Genomic DNA, 17,049 nt, shown 5'->3' on the forward strand with positions numbered 1-17,049 from the left:
GCGTTTAATAAAAATTCAAAATACAGTATGACATGTGTTGCATACTTGAAAGCAAGTAAGTTTCATAATTACTTGGTCTTGTAAATGTTACTTTTAAACATGCGAGAATTTTACAGTTGGTACATTGATAAACTGAAATTAATTCCTTGGAAAATGGAATTGTTTGTCTCAGTGACCATTCCCTGCTCCCCAGAAAAAGCTAATTAGTTATGTAACTCATGTTGTAACTGAAGGAAGACGAAAAAAAAATACAGCTGAAAGTATTTTTTTTAAAAAAATACTCATGCATACTTAGGCAGAAGTGTTTAAACAGAAGTTTAAGCTGCTGTTACTACAAGGGGAGCAGTTAAAACTGAGCATGTAATAATGCATTTATAGTTTTGTGATCTGGGAGGAGTTTATTCTTTACAGTCTGCTGTAATACTTTCCTGTGCCAAAATACCGAGAATATCAAAACTGTGCTTCAGATAGAGCAGATAGACAGAAATGGCTTACTGTGTGTCTTTCACTGTCCTGGGGGATACGAGTAGCAAAATGCTTCTAAGGATTATGAAAGAAATTTTACCTTTTTCTTGTAAAACTGGAATTTGGATAAAGCATGTTCACGTACCTTGTGACAGCCGGTTGATAGCTTATAAAGTAAGTTTTTCAAAGCATTAGCAGTACTAATGTATCAGTTTCCAGATCTGTGAGGGCTTTTTTAACATAGGGCAGAGCTACACGGTGATAATTGATTATTGCAAACTATTGTAGAGACCAACACTTTAAATGGATTTAAAGAGGGTAGAAGAGTACGTTCATAGTGAGTAGATGCCTCTTCAGAGTCATGAATAAATTTTGCAGCAGAGGAAATAAATGTAGTGGGATACCCAGAGAAAGAGCATCCTAATCATTCTCTGAGTTTTGTACTCTTGCCCTCAACATTTCTTCCTGACTCTTTAAGGTCAAGGCACAGGAACGATGGACCGATCTACCTCTGCAGTAGAGCTGTATTTATACCACAGTATTTCATCTGCTGCTTTTGTTTCAGTACAGTTCTTAACTCAAATATGTGTAAAATCTCAAAGTAAAAAGGGGAATGGAAAAAATACCCAGGAAGTGATAAGAGGATTGGTCATTACAAGATACTGTACAGTGATTGATAGAGAAGGTTCAATAATGATGACTTTTTTTTGTCCCCTTTCCTTCTGCCAAAAGTAATTCTTTATTAGCTTCAACTCACAACAATTTCTTCCCATAGTGGAATCTGGTTTTCCTGTAACCCTCAATTTTTCCTTTACAGATTTAATTTGAATCAGCCTTCATTCTTTCCTACTGGAGGTGATTAGTGTAAGCTAAAGAATCGTGAATGAAAGGTTTTGATAGTGGAGATGTAGAAGGAATAAATGACTTTAAAATGCAGTATCAGCCTTGACAGAAGTAACATAAGGAAAGGCAGGATGAGATGTTTATAAGAATGTCATCTTGAATGATTGGGTAATAACTGAATTGCCAAAGTTAATCAAGAGGTGACTTAGGAGGCAGATGGATTCACTTTTAAGATTTTTAGCTCAAGGAACTGTTGAGACATCAGAGGAGATACTTTCAATTTCAAGTTTAAGGACGGTGGGGCAATGGGGGAAATTTTTGCAATAAAAAATAGTGTCCAAATAATTCCTATAGTACTGAGTATAGGTAGTTTGTCATACAAGGGTCAAAGAGGAAAAGTAGGAAAGCAAATGAAATTGATAGAAGGAATATATAGTATAATAACTGTACCTTCTTAGTTTCCTTAGGTCTTAGTCTAGTTGCTTTCTTACAATATGGAGAGAAAAGCAAAGATTTGAATGAAAAAAAAATTTAAGGGTTTTATTAGCTGAATGTAATCTAAACCCGAAACAAACAAAACCAAACTGCTACCTTACATCTTGATGTTTTGATCTTTTTTGCTCTGCTGCACAGAGGTTGTTGAAAACCTTTTCTTTCTTGGTGTATTTAAAGTGACCTTTTTGCACTAAGAAAAGAAGTGGTGTAATTACTTGTATATTAATGGAAGAGATACTACTAATAAAACTATTGAACTCTGAATATTTCAATCTCATTGAACTTTATCTAGTCATGCGTTTTGTGTATATGTTTCATTTTGCGTGAAAAAAAGTAACAGTATTGCTTTAGCACTTCTGTGCAGGGAAATAGGAGAGTATAACTGTTGAAGTGTAAACATTACCTTTGAACTCTGCCTTTGTCTACTTATTGAAAGATTACTGTGTTTGGGTTTAGAAATGTCTTTGAAGCTATATGGATGAAAGTACATTGTTTAAACAACAGTAGTTGTAGTTTGTGCACATGTGCATGCCATGTTGTTTCTGTAGTTATTTAACCAAGCGGATCTGCAACGCACTTAGAGTTTAATTTCAGTTTGTATTAAAATATATTTTCATCTCAGCAAAACTTGCAGAATACTAACAGAGTAAGGTAGGCTTAGACACATTACATATAGACACTTGGAAATTTTTCCTGGTGCAATAATACTTTCGTACATACACAATTGAAAATTAAGTGTTGCAGATGAAAGTAGAAGCTCAATGCAGTGTAGAATTTATTTTAGATTATTAGTACTGTGGAAGCACATTCTTAGTATAGCTAATTTAATGTCTCCACTGTTTGTGAAGTAACTGTGTGTGAGCAAGTCATGCTTTAAACATAAGTGTTTATCACTCTATGATACTGAGAATAACAGAATACTTTGCAGGTTCTGCATAAGGTAATGTGTGTAATTACAAGATATTTGCTCTCTGGATGGATTCAGGGTTTTATTCCCCCTACCCCCCTTCTTTTCTTCTTGGGCCTGTTGAAGCTTTCTTAACCTACTTGTATGTATCAGGGTCCTCCATGCAAGCTCTGGGAGTTACTAGTGAGACAGCTTGTGAGGTTAGTAACCCCAGCTGTCCACCTTGCTCTTTTGTTGGAGGTCAGCGCCTCTGTGGCAGTATCAAGCAAGTGGCAGCTCATCAGCCACAGCTGTTCCGAGCCTGGCATATTAATTTAAACTGCCATCGATTCTGGTTTAGGCCATGCTAGACTTGCCACCGACAATACTTGCGCGTTTCTCCTACTCTTTCTGTGGAGGTGGTACCCTCCTCATGTTTTGTGTCTGGAGCTTGTAATAACCCCAAATGTGAGTTTCTAGGGTGAGTGTTGAGACTCACAGATGACAGAAGAGCTGTTAGCTGACTATTCATATAATTCAAGAGTTCTAAAGAGGGTGAAAGGGCACATTTCAGCAATTTAAAGTTAGAAGGGCAATATAGCTAACGTGAAGAATAAACTTAACGGTTAAATGTAATTTGCAAAGTACATATTTAAAATTTTGTTTCCGAACACTTTAAAGAATAATTCCCTACCTGCCACATCTGTGTTTTAGAAGAGTATAAAGGAGCAGCATCTACTACTTCGTTTACTTGGCCTATCCAGCTATTAAAAGGCTGCTTTGGAAGAGCAATGGAGACTGCTCCTTTGAGAATATCTGTGTGTTATTTACAGTGATTTGTGAGAACAGCTAGGGAGTTTCTCCTATGGGCATGGTAAACAGGTGAGGAAAATGAGGATTAAGACTTACCTTGCCAAGCAGCATTTTGTATTACCACATTGTGATGATGTCGAACTTCTTGCCAGTCTTGTCTCTGCTGTTTGTATGTGTTGAGCAAATACTGTTAAAGAAAGATTTTCTCTTGCCCATTGCAATGAGGAGTGCTGAATTTGATGATTTACAAATTCTGTGGCTTGCTTATGAAGTCACATTTACAAGTGTGTTTTTTATCTTTTTCACAAAATAATGTATCAGTTAATTACGGCAGCAGTTATCTTATAGGTACCAGAACAAAAACCTATATCCACGTTGACAGTTTTAAGCATTTTGAGGGCAAGCAGTTTCCTCCATGTGAAATGTTTTATCTGTTGGCCTTTCCTAATACTGGATCACAGGTCACTTACTTTACAAAGGGGCACCATAGTGTCTTGGTCAGATACCAGAGGGAAAGGATTTGCAGTTGTCTCAGTAGGCAGCAGCGATTCTTGTGTTTAAGGCATGGCTGGTAGCAGTCTGGAGGGGGTTGGTTTGTGTTTTCGGCTGAGGGCCGTGTTGATAAGTAATGCTTTCTGTCCACAATAACTTGAAACTCCGTGTTCCAGGAGTAAATAAAAAAGAATGGAGGGAGTTTAAGGTCTCCCTTCTGATACTTTTTCCTAGAATGTTCTTACCCTCAGCTCTGTTTGGAAAGCGTATCCTTTAATAACTAAAATTATACCCACAACGTGAGCGTGAGGAGTCAGGGCTCTGTGAATAGCATTATCAAGTTGACTCTTTTGACCTTGGTAATTACTAATCTGTGCAATCGGGTATTTCTGAGCCTTGTCAGCCTTGCTTGTTAAAAATGTTATTTATTTGATTGGGTTTTACAAGCCTTGAGTAGGAAAAGAGGATTTAAAGAGAAAATCTGAAAAAAAGAAACCCAACCCCATGTTTATTCTTAAGGGGTAGAGGTCTTCTAGAGGGGAGCTGGCTTGCAGAGGGGGAAGACAGTATTCTTATGCTAATCCACGCTCTGGATAAGGAGCAAAGCAGCCGTGCAAACAATGGAAGTGGAGCCAGAAAGTCTGCTCTGCAGTCTAGCACGCCTTGAAAAGCATGTCAGGCAGGGCGCCTAGGGCTGCTCCGGGGAGGGGCCCGAGCAGAGGGGAGAGCTCCACTCCAACTTACTTTATGGAGCTGGCAGCTAGCCATAAGACTTGGAAAAATCTTACTACCTAGAAAACAAGAATCAAGGGTGGAAGTGAGGGGAAGAGATGTAGCTGCAGTCTATTTTTCACGTTAAAAAACCCAAGCCCCCAAAACCCTGCTGAATTGTCTCATTGCTGCTCTTCTCTTCTTTGTACCAAAATTGAAATTTCAAGCGACGTGTTTCTGAAATAGTTACTATTTTTTCGAAACGGTGGTCTGCGTGAGACGCAGATTTTAGCAACGTGCCCCTCCTCACAAATTAGCTTACACTACCCCCATGTGGGCAAAACGTTCAGATCGGAAAGCGTGTTGGAAGCTGGAGCTGCAGGCTGACCTAAGGATGGCGTTGGGGGGCTTCTGGTTTGCTGCTCCTTGCTCCTTCTCTTGTAGGAGAAACCGATGTCAGCGACTCTGGGGGGAAAGCATGGGTTTGTAGAGCATGCTTTGTTATTGATTAAATTCAGTAACCAAAAAAAGGCAGGCTGTTTTGCTTAGGCACCATGAAATGAAATGAAAAATACGCTCTTTAACCACTGAACAAACCCCCAGTTTCTGGGGAACTCCTAATGAGTCCCAGAATTTGCACAATCACCTTTGCTTTGGAGACAAAAAGTAGTTGTGAATTTGTTTTTCTAGATTGGACAAAGTTTATAGGTGTAACAGAAACAAGCTAAGACCGTGGGATCTAAGTATAATAAAAGTTTACCCTGTCAGTTTTTTGGTCTGGGGATTTTTTTGACATAGATTAATGAACAATTGTCCTTAAATTAGGGAAAAAGTACTGTAAGGTTGTGAAAACACTCATTAGTCTTCTTTATAGTGCTGAAAGGGATGCTGCACTTGAGAAACCCTTCCTGTGAAAGAATTTGTGCTTTTAAAGGCACTGGCCCTGATTTTAGGGTCCATTGTTCACTTTTTATAAAGTGAACAAATATATATTCAGGATTGAGGCACAGCTTTTTCCCTTCCTTAGCCTAGTTAATTGTTTGTATAAAATAATTGCAATTCAGAACCAAAATATGTGATAGGCCTTGTAGTGGTATAGTATGGCATAATATTTTCAATAGTGACACGTGAAATTTGTAACAATCTTAATTACTTTTCTCTTGTTGCTTTTGTTTAGTGAACAGAAGGCATTTTTTAAGTAATTTTTTTTTTCCAAACAAAATTTAAAAGGCTTCAGTTACATTCCCAGTTTGGATTTCTTAGATTTAGAGATGGAATGTATTACATGTGGAGACTTTTCTCCCTGTTGACATTGATTGGTATGACAGTAAGGCACTAACAAAAATGATAAATAGATAATAAAAATATTTAAGAGTGATAGCTTCTGGGTACAATAGCAGCAGTTGATGTCATTTATGGTAGAAGCAGCATGGGTGTCTGCCAATTGTCTTAAGGGCAGAAGCTCTCAACTAGCTAATCGCCGAAGTCATGGAGTTGAAAGAGGAGAAATGGGTCAAGATGAACAAAATTGTGTAGTGAAATCCTATTTAAATATGCTCAAATAGGAGAATGTGCCATGTTTGTAACACACTAGGATGTGCCTGAATACCTGATGGTACTGGGAAAACAATGTTGCTGAATTTCATTACTGTTAATTTAATGGCACAAACTTTGTAGCAGTTAGTTAATTGGAATTCCAGAGTAACAGTAAGATGGGCATGCAGGAGTCCAATGAGTGGCGTCCCCAATTACCTAATTGTGCTGGGCATGGTAAAAAGCAGCTAGGGTTTAATTTCTTCATGGTTAACAAGTTTGTTTATGAAACAGACAGATATGTCATAATTTAGTAGTTTGGCTTCTGAGTTCTGCCCTAATGTACACACATTTGATATTTGCAAGCAGTGTGAAATCTTCCTTTCATAAGATTTCTGTTAAGAGTATCCGAGGTGGATTTTGGTGAACTTTCCAGCTGCTCCAAAAAAAAAAAGTCCTTTTCTAAGACCTTGAGCTCTTGCTGCAGAAAGCAGTTGTTAGGGGCTTACATTTTCTGAATGAACAAACTCACCGTTGCAGTCCATGCATGTTAGACATGTGTCATAAATATCCCACAAATAAAACTCAGATACATTTGTGGGGTTTTTTGAGAAGTGTGTAATATACACATACAAGTGTGCTACATTTAACATTTCAGATTTTGTAGTGGTTACTAGAGGGAGCAAGAACACTGAAGTAACTTACACAGTCTTCTGCTTTATAAATTTATGCAGTCACCAATATTTTTAAATAATTCTAATTCAGTCCACGATTTAGTGGAATTATTTTTGTGAGTTTACACAGATTAGTGCCTAAACAAATAGGGCCTTATTGGAAGTAGGTTTTGTTGATGACCATGCAGCCATGGCAGTCTTCTCCAGCAACTGTATGATTTCTTCATAGATTTTTGTAGTGGATTTACGTGTGTTTTTAATTTAATATAACTGACAGTACTTATGCATAGCTAGTTCGGCTGTTTCAGTAGGCATGCCTTGCAATAAAATAGTAGAAACACGTTTTAAAAGTACACTTGTACAAGTCTTTGACAGAATTACACAGTACAGAATCTGAAACCCGTTGCAACTTCCTTCTTGTTATGGCATTGGTTAAATTAGCTTATTCAAAGTCAAATACTCAGCAGTTAATTGTAACTCTTTTTGTATTGTGAATAACGAAATTGAGTTGTAAGGGCTCCTGGATCACAGTCTCCTCCTGTCGTGTCACCTGCAGCTACATGAGATGGTGGCCTTTGTAAACTAAAGGCTAATTAAGTTTTTGGACACTATTTAGTTTGCAAATCTGCCTTAGAACCTTCTAACCAGTGGTTAGGAATTGTCTTCTAATTTCTGATCTAAATAAATTTTAATGGCTAATCCATATGTAGTTGTTGTTGAACCAGGAATTTTCTTCAGGTTGAATAGCTGTCTTTTTTCCCTAGTGTTTATTCCTGTGTTACACTTTCAAAGAGTAATCATTTTGCTGCCAACTTTCACACTATTAATATTTCATTTCTTTTTGTCTCCATTCATAGGGCTTTCCTGTTCTCCAGATAGTATTATCAATCCTAGGCATATGTTGGATTTATCTATCATACTGTCTCTGTGCTGTCCGTGTTTTACCGTTTCTCCTGGGAAGGTTCCCTAGGAAATCCTAGAGTTGTGTTTGTCTGTTTGTCCCAGCAACATCACATGGATGTGTCTGATGTTCTGTAATTGTTAAGTCTACTTGACTCCTTGGACATAGCATCTCTTGTGCATGAATGCCTAGTCTATGTGAAGCAGAAATTCTTCAGGGTTACCAATATGCATAACTTTCCCAATTTCATGCCCTTGTATTTCATTCTGTTTCTGTAACTTCGGTTCTTCATGTGATCCAAATATTCCTGCATAAAACCAACACTCAGCTGAATTGACAATTCATGTATGTCAGCAAGGTCTATCAAAGTTTTACTTTCTGTGTTTAGCTCATTAATGAAAAGGGTAAGTATTCTTGAATCAGGCTGATTCAGGAATCAAGGTCCTTGAACATCATTTGAACTACACTGGTAATCTCTGTTCTTGAAATTACTTGTCATCTGCCCTGTAGTGAATTCTTTACTGTTCTTACAATCCCTCTTTTCTTCATCCAAATTCATAGTTTTCTTTGTGGTAGCATATCAGGCTTTTTAAAGTTTTAATACAAAAGTTGTTGCTGCATACTGGCTTTGACAGTTCGGGTTATTTCTGGCATTCTCTTCCACCTCAAAGTTCCGTTCAAAACTGTACATGTCATTGAAGTAATACCCTTATGGTTACCTAAGTTGCTTCTTATCCCCGTTACACATAGGAGACTAAATGTTTTTCAGTTTTGCTTTGGCAAATACATTTAGTTGGTATTGTATGTACTGCTGCAGATGTTTTGAAATGTCTGTTGACATGGATTTAATGTTCTAATTCTTGTGAAGTCTGAGACTGACGTTTCTTTTTTCATATGTTCCCCTTTTACAATACTGTCTTTGTTCTTATGTTCAGCACTATCATTCTTTATTGAAATTTGGGACAGTGCAGCTCATTTCGTTTGGGGATCATGCTGTTAAAAATATTACAGAGCCACATCTAAAGAACAGTTACCACTGAACTGGTTTTAGAATCGTTTTGGACCATATGACAAATCTTGCACACTTCAGCTTCGTATGTTTGGAGTCGTATGGAGTGTAGGGCTAGACTGCCGTGATAGTGCTGTGAATTCACAGATGAGTTCCAGTTCAGACACCATCCCACCCCAACCCCAGTTTTAATAACAAAAGCATTTTCTTCAATAAACTAATTTTAGGAAGGATAATAAATTACACTGTAGACTACAGTGGGTGTTACAGTCGATGAATAAATTACTTCTTAGCAGAATATAGTTGAATGCTTCTTCATGGCTACAGTAGGAAAAAAGAGAGATCGAGGACTTTGGATTCAACTGATTGGCTTATGGGTTTGAGTTTCTTCAGCATGCTCTGTTGGCAGAGTAGTGTTCCAGGTGTTAATTGGCACTTTAACATATTTGAAGTAGCCATTCAGTTGTGTCATTTTACACTGTTAATATCGGACAAGTTTTGGAGAAGTTCCAGCTGTCGCTCACTTTAGATAGCGTGCCTTAGTGGGGGGCTACCAGTCTTCCTCTTTAATGGGAATCCAGAAATGGTTCAGAAAAGCTGTTACTGCAGCCTCTTCAGTTTTGTCAACTGTATTTTTTTTTTGTTGTGGTTAGTTTTGGTTTTAGTAAAAGATACTATCACAGGAAGGTCGTAACTGCATTGTTGGGGGGCGTGGCATTTGTTAGAAGGAGTAAAACAACTAGTCGGTTTTTGGAAACTTTTTCTTTAATGCTGTTAAACTGCATAGCTATATTGGAGTGCCACAGGTGATTTTAAGAACAAAATGTTCTCAAAATAGTTTTCGTTTCTGGGAAAGAGCAATATAGGCTGTTAGAGACCTGATTGTCTTTGTTTAGCTCAGAAACTTACATAAGAAAAAGGAAGAACAGCTCAAAGGATGACTAAAAACCACCTGAAATCTCTTCTGATAGTCATGGGAGGAAGGCTCTGCTGAATATTACTGCGGTGACTGAAAAAAAATATGCCTCAACCCGTCCACATTATGTTTTTGACAAAACTTTGTTGCTTCTGTAGTGTGGGCAGTAGAGTAGGACATGTGCCCACACTGCAGTTCATGTAGTCCACTTTGGGACTTGTAATTGTAAATTGCTAGTTTTCCATTGATGGCTTAAGCTCACCTGCCCAGCGGTGAAATGTTGCAGCAAGGCTCATCGGAGCTTGTCTGCCCAAGCTTTGCAGCCAGCTGCAGGGCTTTCCTGGCTAAGGGCGAACTTGACCCTGACAGTAGCAGCACAGAAAGGTAAGTAACAGTATTAAGGTGTTACGTGCATTTCAGCGGAAGAGAAGGGAATTGCAGCCCTTCTGGGTTTTACTTTCCATTTTAGAGGTACTTCTAAATGCTGAAAAGCATTTTAAAATCAGAATGATTTTTAAATGGGGAATTATAACAGAGCTTGTTCTCAGCATCATTTTATTACATGTAAATACATATAAAATGTATATAAAAACATTTTAATACATATACATTTGTAAGAAGTGAAATATTAACGAAAGGAAGATTCAGTCAAGTCAAAATACCGGTTCTAAGTGGGAGAGCATTATATTCTTGAATAGGCCTGGACAACATTTTTGAATAATACCTTCAGTTGTCTCACTGAACAAAAATCACCATGAAATTGCAAATGAGTTGCATTAAAATGTTCTTTTTTCCAGTTCTTGATTTCTTTCATAATGTACTGTGTGCTATGGTGGTAGACACACATTGCACATTAAGCGCCTGAGCCACTCTCTTACCCTACTGAACTGGGGAGCGAGATCACCAACTTTCTGAAAGTTTAAAACACTCCTCCCCTTGACATGCGGAAGAGTGAGAATACGTAGTCCTTACTGAAACTTGCACCAAGACAGACAGAAATGATTTTAAGATAGACTTTAAACAGATTATTAGTGGTTTTTTTCCTCTTTCATGGACTGCAAAAACAATACTGTAAATAAAGCCTTTGGTTTTTTACTATATACAGGCTGTTGGCAGTTTTTGTCTTCCACGTGTTTTATGAAGTTCATTGCAGCTGAAACACAGAATAAAGTCATAGTACTTACAGACTGACGTTGCTGGCCCGATGTTTTTATAGCTAGAAGGACGTTCCCTGCCAGCTGTCAGAATCGGTCCTGTTTCTTATGATTAGGAAACACTAAAAGAGAGTGAATGTTGCTTTTACCTCTTGCCTTGCCAGGAAGTTTTATTTCAAGGTTACTAGTGCTTAGGACGTCTGCAAATGGTGTCGTTTGAGGCCGTCCCCCGGCAGGACTGGTGGCAAATGCCGGGGTGGCTGGGCGGCAGTGGTGGTGGGCAGGCGCCCGGCCGGAGCTCACCCCCAGCTTCCTCTGGCGCAGGGATGCTTTGTTGCTTCATTAGGGAGAAGTCAGAGACGTGTGAAAAGTAGGCCAGGGGTCAGGGCAGCCTGCCCTGGCCCCGCTGAAATTGAAAGTGACGGACACCTCCCAGCTCAGCCGCTAATTTGCCTCCATGTTAAATGCCTCCGAAGCACTAATTAAAATGAAAAGTTCTTGGGTCTCACCGACAGACAGATTGCGTTATTGATGGGGGAAGCGGCCACCAACAGTAATTGCAGCGCATCCCCGAGCGAACACCGGTTTTGGCATTCATGAGCAGCGCCAGGCTGACAGGGGTCAGAGGGGTCAAGCCCACTGAAACAAGAGGCCGAGGGAAGGCAAAATCAGCCCTCTGTTTGTCTTTGTGCAACGTCGCTTTTGTTGCGATTAACCATTTAGGTGTTCGAGCTGCTTTTTAGTCCTTTGAGGCCCAATTATGCTTCCCTTGTGAATCGCTGTAGAAAGTTCGTTAAGCGGAACGTTACCACAAACTGTTGCAGTCTGAAAAAGTAACTTCTTATTCAGTTTGGCTGTCTTGGCTATGTGTTCATCCACCTGATGAGTAGAATTATATTTTATCTTTGGAGCAAATGGCATGTGCATATAGTAGCATCATTTTTCAGGAGGGATTATTTTGTACAAAACTTGGGTATACAGAAAGGTATAAGGATTTTGAATTGGAGTTAACAGATTAATAATAAATGCTCATTGGTATTGTGGACTGAGCTAACTTTCTTTTTTCCAGAAAACACTGTATGAAGTAGTAGTCTACAGTAAGAGGGACTGGGATATAGTCAATGCTAAGTAAGAAGTTTCTTAATTCAAATGTTCAGTGAGGTTGTGGTGGTGTTTTTTTTAAAGATAGTGCTATTCTAGAAGCCAAAAGTAAAGTTGTAAGTAAATTAGGTAACTAAACCAACTATTTTAATACAAATTTAGATTTCATCCAGCAGAGACTAGGTTTTTCTTGCAATAAAGCTTCTCTGCAAGCATTTTTTCAACTGGTGGCTCAACGTGGTGGTGTCCTTTCTCCCGAAGATTATGGGAAGTCACCACTGGGTTTCATTTTTAAGAGAAATAATGAGTGTAAATTTAAATTTCTGTAAAAAAAAATAATTCATTTTCAATTACTGTTACATGTTAATCTGTTGAATGCTACCTGAAAGCTGTATGTGAGTATAAAATATATGGCTGTGACTAGTGAGTTAACATGTCTTAACATTTTTGGTAGGCATGTAAAAACATTCCTGTGGGTTGTTACCAAAAATGCATATTTCAGAAGAATCCTGCTATTCAGTTGAGTAGTAAATATGGCTAATGTTTTGAGTTATTAATCTTAATAAGCATAGACATTTTTAATTAGTTTTTGCAGCCACATGGTTATGATCAATGTGACGAAAAATCTTGAGGGGTTTTTATTGTTTTAGAAATGCAAGGAGTTTCTTAACACTTTGTTTTACTGTATCTTTCAGGAAACGAAGTTGGAAAAGTTACAAAAGCATCTTCGCAGTCAGGCGCCAAATCTTGTATCAGGCTTCACCAAACAGACTAAGCTTAACCTTTGTCAAGCAGAAGGGCCAGTCGCCTTGCACAGGAAGGATTAAAAGTGAACAATGACTCGATTGAGAGTTTATGAGCGATTGCTTGGAGCCTATCTGCTCATCATTCTCCATGTTCAAGGTAAATATGTACTAGTGGAAATAAGTTTATATTTTTGATCTCGGAGTCATGTGTATTCCAGTGGTTGGGGTAGGGTTTTTTTGTTGGGGGTGTGTGTTCTTTTGCAGGCAGGTGGCTTATCTGCCTGACATGCATATAGACACTTCCCTAAAAAGGACATTATAATGGTCACGTGTTGTTGTAGCATAGATATAGATTAAGTCTATTTTAGCAAATGCTTAAATAGAAACAGTACCAGAAATGCATAGTACACTATGGAGCAAGTTATATGAAAGCAGAATTGAAGGTTTGACTTTCTGAATTTGTTCCCTGTATGTGTGCATCTTTGATCCCTTTAAACTGACTCACTGAAGAAGTTGCAGAGTGTGGTTCTCCATGCCTTCTGATGCTCCCGACAGCCAAGAGATAGTGTGGTGTGACAAATCTAAATAAACTTGTTACAGCTACTCAGTGGGCCACAGTGAGGCTATGGGATGTTTGCGATAGTCTGGTTTTTAGTTGGCGAAGATACTCGTTTGTATGTCTGTTGCCTTTCCAACCATCGGTTATCAAAAGCTTCTGCAAGTCCGGTTATCGTTAGGACTTTTAACTCCTCGGTTAAATTGGGTTGAATTAAAAAGTATTGGGAACTGACCAATGTGAGTGTCTCCGGCTCTATCGGGAACGGAAGTCTTAAGTCTGAAGATTATAACTAGTTTGTGGGAAAATCCATTTTATTATTATTTTCTTAGTCCTTATTAGCAACTGTACTGTACCTGTTAGATCTGATTCTGTAATTGCTTGTAGTTCAGAGAAACGTTAGAATAGCAGAATGGTATCTGAGCTGTTAGTGGTATTGCATTCTCATGTTTGGGACATGAACAGTAGCACTCTGCGTGCCCACCAAGTATGTACATCCATCGTTGGTCTCTGTGTTAGATTTCTCATTCTCCCAGCTGTGCACCTCTCATGTTTGAGTTGAGTACACAGAGCTTTCCGTATGTTTCAAGGGAAAAGCAAGGCTGATTTGGCAGTGCCAATTTCAATACTTCAATATAAAAGGTTTTATGTTCTCTTTCCATACTTATATCAATTATTGCTTAGTGCTTGATTTTATTTTGAGATGTTCTTTGAGCTATTTACTTTCAAGAATAACAATTCAGTGAACCTATTAAAATGGGGAGAGGAGGAAGCCTGGTAAGTACCTAAATGGCAGTCTTTCTGTTCTGTTTCTGGTGGGTACTAGTGGATTAAAGGATTTAGCAGAGCTGTCTCTGGTGGGGCTATGCTCGATACGTAGCTTGACAACTGATTTGTAACAGCAAACGTGAATCAGATGTATAATGGCCTGCCCCTTCCAAGCCACCTGATCCCACCTCATCCCCTGTGCTGGTATTTATCCTCCTGTAGTCAAGTGCCAAGGTGTACTTGGGAACTATTGGAGCTTCTAACCCTGGGAGGAGCACTCAGGCAGTGCACAAGACTGTACCCTTAAACATAACCCAAAACTTTATTAAGCAGTAAATATAAATGACACTGAAGATATTTCTCTGGAATTGACCAGGGATGAGCTGTCAGCTACACTAGTAGACCCAAATTAAATGAATAGCGAGCATGTCAGTGCAAGGAGGATCATCTTTAAGCTCTTTCAAGTACCATCCCACACACACATTCACAGCTAAGCTTTAATGGAACAGAAGTCTTCTCCCAGGATCTTTGCAGAATGGCACTTCGTTGAAGATACTTAAAACTGCCGTTCTTCCTTCTGAGTTTCCTGTGGGGTTCAGTCCAGGAGGCTACCATGAGCACACTGAAGGCTTCTGTATCATTGAGTGCAGCCTACAGAACTGTAAACACTTTTCTTCCAAAACTGGGCAAGTGTTCCTGTATAATTGCCAAGTTATTTGAGCGCTTTCATCTTTTTAGCCTGCAGGGGCTCAGAATAGTGTCTCCTAACTTTTAGGTATGTGCTTTAAGTGCTGATGTTTGGCTTCATTTACTCGTGTGTGTGTGTATGCATGCACATGTATTCCAGAAGTGAGGAAGAGCATGAGTCTTAAGTTTGAAGCTTTGGCATTGCAGCAAGTATTTTGAGGTTGAAAGCAACAAAACAAATACAAATCCAGGATTCTTCCATCTTTGGTCTTTGTTACATTAGTTAAGCCGGGAGAGGGAAATTCACAAGACCAGTTCCTCTTTCCATTGTGGACTTAAAATTTTTAATTGATGAGAAATAGCCTAGTTTGGATATAGCTGAAGCTTGTAGTACAGATTTACAAATATTTACAGGTAGCTGAAAGGTGATTGGATTCATAATGGGCACAAATCACAATAAATGAAATTTTGGTGAGAAGTTAGGAAAGAAATTTTCACTGTGAATGTGGGTTAAGCATTAGAACAGGCTTCCTGGAGAGGTTGCGCAATACCCTTCTGTAGACAGTCACTTTACCAGAATGACACTGAACAACCTGGTCTCATGTGCAAGTTGGACCTCGTTTGACCAGCTGGTGGTACCAGGTGACTTCCAGAGGTCTCTTCCACTCTAAAATAACTCTCAGACATAGCACTTTGCTGTGGAGCTTGTTCTACTAGTATTCAAGAAGTTTTGCTGTTTCTTGCAGAAGATACCAGCTGCTTCTCTTCAAGAGGCTGCTGGGAGCAATATACTTTGCTCTCTTTACTGAAGTTATAGTTTCCCCTTTGCATTAGTCAATATTCAGCACTTTACTCAAAGGCAATAGCAACTGAAGGAACAAATTTTTTTTCTCTCCAGATACAAACAGGAACAATAATACAAACTTACAGGTCTTACAGTGACTTTAAATTACATTAACTCCTTCCATGATCATATTTATTAATAAATGCTTCAATAAATAACTACTAAAAAATAATACAGGTAAAATAAGTTTAAGGACTGTGTAAAAAAATATGTTTTTTCAGCTTCTAAAGAAGAAATAGTCTTAGGAATATTTCTGACTTTCAAATCAATACTGAGTGAGTTCTGAAAGCCATGGGAAGGTTGCGCTTGCTGAAATGTTGTTGATTCTTTGATGCAAGTTGCCTAAAGGCTTGTCTTCAAACATGTGAAGTATGCTTGGTTTCTAGGGGTGGTGAGCAGAAAAAGTCAAGTCTTTCTACTTGTCCCTAAATTCATGGAAGAGTTGTGCTTGGGAGGAGGAAAGAATAAAGTTGATTAGTCTTCAAATGTTTGAAATTTTTATAGGAAAGAGGAAATCTAAAGTGAAAAGTCAAAAAAGTGGAAATTTCAAGTGGAAAATAGTTTCAATAGGAAAAATATATGCAGGATGTTAGAAAAATGCATCTTAAAGGAATCAGTAGAAGTGGAGAAGACACATTGTGAGGAATTGAAGAGAATGTGTGATTTACAGAAAAAGGAGGGAAAAGCAAGAGAAAGCAGAAACACACGGCATGTGTACTTTCAGTGACTGGCACCCAGCTTAATGGTTTGCTCTCTTGTTTTGGAGGCTTCTTGAAAAATGGTATGGTTTTCGGGGCTTACCAAGACCTGAGAGAATGATAACAAGTGTGTCTGTATATGTACGTGTATGTATACGCGCCATATTCCTTAATAGGTAACTTTAAAAAAACAAGTGGCTGCAGGTTTGATTAATGTGAAAATGTTCTTACAACAGCAGCAGAAACCAGACAATAATGTCATGGAATCGGTGAATGGTTGCCGTTTCTCAGGTTGGTACTATGGAGCAGGTGGACACAGTGGTTACCCTCTGGATTGTATCTTCTTTATGGTTTATGGGACTTTTTCACTTCTGTTGAGAAATGGTCGAAAATAATAAGCCTGGGTGGCAGACAGATTTAATAGCAAGCTTTTCAAGCAAAACATTTTTGTATTTCCTTTGTGGAAGGCCTTTGCAATATTTTTTAGACCTGTGACTTGGTCTGCATCTTCATCCACCTACTTTTGCTCATCTAAGGCAAGAGGTTGTCAGCATCATTGTAGTTGAGGACTGTGGTAAATGTGCTTTTGTTTTGCCACTAGTGCAGGTTTTAGTTCAGAGAACCAGTTTTACTACAGAGTGTTTTCTTTTTTTTTTTTTTTTTTTTTTTTTTTTTTTTTTTTTTTTTTTTCAATGCACTGAATTGATGAGCATAACCAATCAATCTATGGAATGGAGTACTTAATGTATACTTAAAC

The 17,049-nt window shown here is 38.5% G+C and overlaps 1 protein-coding gene across 4 annotated transcripts in view; it reads left to right on the forward strand.

The window, feature by feature from the left end:
• The window catches only part of BMPR1A (bone morphogenetic protein receptor type 1A), an 84,402-nt gene that overhangs the window by 46,488 nt on the left and 20,865 nt on the right, over window positions 1-17,049 (forward strand). For all 4 annotated transcript variants that reach the window (XM_056350740.1, XM_056350739.1, XM_056350742.1 and 1 more), the window contains one exon: window positions 12,689-12,896. In XM_056350740.1, coding sequence (XP_056206715.1) covers window positions 12,830-12,896 — 67 coding nt within the window. In that variant the 5' untranslated portion in view covers window positions 12,689-12,829. The remainder of the gene's footprint in view (window positions 1-12,688; window positions 12,897-17,049) is intronic.

This window comes from Falco biarmicus, chromosome 9 (genome assembly GCF_023638135.1).
Source record: "Falco biarmicus isolate bFalBia1 chromosome 9, bFalBia1.pri, whole genome shotgun sequence".
Taxonomy (NCBI): Eukaryota; Metazoa; Chordata; class Aves; order Falconiformes; family Falconidae; genus Falco; species Falco biarmicus.